Genomic DNA, 1,599 nt, shown 5'->3' on the forward strand with positions numbered 1-1,599 from the left:
CCTATGCTCTGTTTTTCTTAGAGATTTTTTTTATGGTTGAACCATGAGTCACGCTCATGCTATTTTCGACAAAACTATGAATAACGTTGAAATTGTGATTCATATAATGTCCCATTCAGCAAAAACAACTCCATAATGCAATTAGAGCTGAGGCTCGTCACTAGGATTTGCTTGATTGATGACACCACAGCCAGGGGGCAAATAGTGGTGACAGTGCACCTGAGAGTGATTCATGCGGCCCCTCCTTGTTTCACTTTGCATAAAAGGGCCCGCTTAACTCCCATGTTCACTAAAGCATCTCTAGAGACCGAAGACTGTTCTTTTATACACGAGCAAAGCAGCGTGCTAGTATGGTATCAGCAGGGTTGCAGATGCTGGGCATAGCCCTGGCCATCATCGGCTGGATCGGGGTGATCGTGGTTTGCGCTCTCCCTATGTGGCATGTTACGGCTTTCATTGGACAGAATATAGTCACTGCGCAAACAACCTGGGAGGGGATCTGGATGAGCTGCGTGGTGCAGAGCACAGGACAGATGCAGTGTAAAGTGTATGACTCCATGCTGGCCCTCAGCTCAGATCTACAGGCGGCTCGAGCCCTGACTGTCATCTCCATCCTGATGGGTGTCGTTGGCATCCTGCTGGCGGCTGCTGGAGGGAAATGCACCAACTGCATCGAGGACGAGCGCACCAAGGCCAAAGTCGGCATCATTTCGGGAGGTATCTTCATCGTGGCTGGAGTTCTGTGTTTGATTCCCATCTGCTGGACAGCCAATACAATTATAAGGGACTTCTACAACCCTATGACCCTCAGCGCACAGAAGAAAGAGTTGGGAGCTTCGTTGTTTATTGGATGGGCAGCCTCGGCGCTGTTAATTATTGGAGGGTCATTGCTTTGTGCAAACTGCCCTCCTAAAGATCAGTACACTGCCAAGTACACTGCTCGGCCTGGAGGAAACAAAGGCTATGTATGAAGAGGAACCAAGGACCACTGCAAATAGTGACTTTAATTTGTGTACATTGGTCATTTTTTGACCTGTTGTGTTACAGTTGATCATGTATGTGAATGTTATTTCACTGATCGAATTAGCTGTCAGCTGCCAGCATTTGATAGTAATGGTGAAATACGAAGAATGTTTCAGGTCACGGCGCTGAATAAAACAGTGCTGCCAATTTTATGAGAACTGTAAATACCTCTTTTTTTTATTGCTGAATTCACGCTCTGTGGATTCCCTCTACTCATATGCTTAAAGTGTTAAGGATTTATACAAAATGTAAATTTAATCATTGTGCTTTGTGACAGATATTTGTGCTATGCTACAAAACATTACAATATATGCATTTCAATAAATAATTTCTTTACAAACACATACTATTGGTTCTTTTGCTTCATTACACACAGATAAAAATGGATTGTATGTGAATTATTTTTAAGTACGGTAATAAAAATCAGGATCTAGCACAGTTATGTTAGTACTTCTTTGTTTAAAAAGACTTCTGATAATTATCTGATAAACAAGTAGTCTGGGAGGTGTCACAAGGCATGGGAAGTACTAACTACATGATGAGTGCAAAAGATTCACACACCCACACTTACAGAGA

The 1,599-nt window shown here is 43.1% G+C and overlaps 1 protein-coding gene across 1 annotated transcript; it reads left to right on the plus strand.

The window, feature by feature from the left end:
• Positions 1 to 350: 350 nt before the first annotated feature.
• On the plus strand, positions 351 to 1,354 carry LOC306853888 (claudin-4-like; the record flags this gene model as incomplete). Its single annotated transcript, XM_079391555.1, has 1 exon — positions 351 to 1,354. The coding sequence occupies one exon, from the start codon at positions 351 to 353 to the stop codon at positions 969 to 971; it is 621 nt and encodes a 206-aa protein (XP_079247681.1). The 3' UTR covers positions 972 to 1,354.
• Positions 1,355 to 1,599: the final 245 nt, after the last annotated feature.

The sequence above is a fragment of the Barbus barbus genome (assembly GCF_936440315.1).
Source record: "Barbus barbus genome assembly, chromosome: 34".
Lineage (NCBI taxonomy): Eukaryota > Metazoa > Chordata > Actinopteri > Cypriniformes > Cyprinidae > Barbus > Barbus barbus.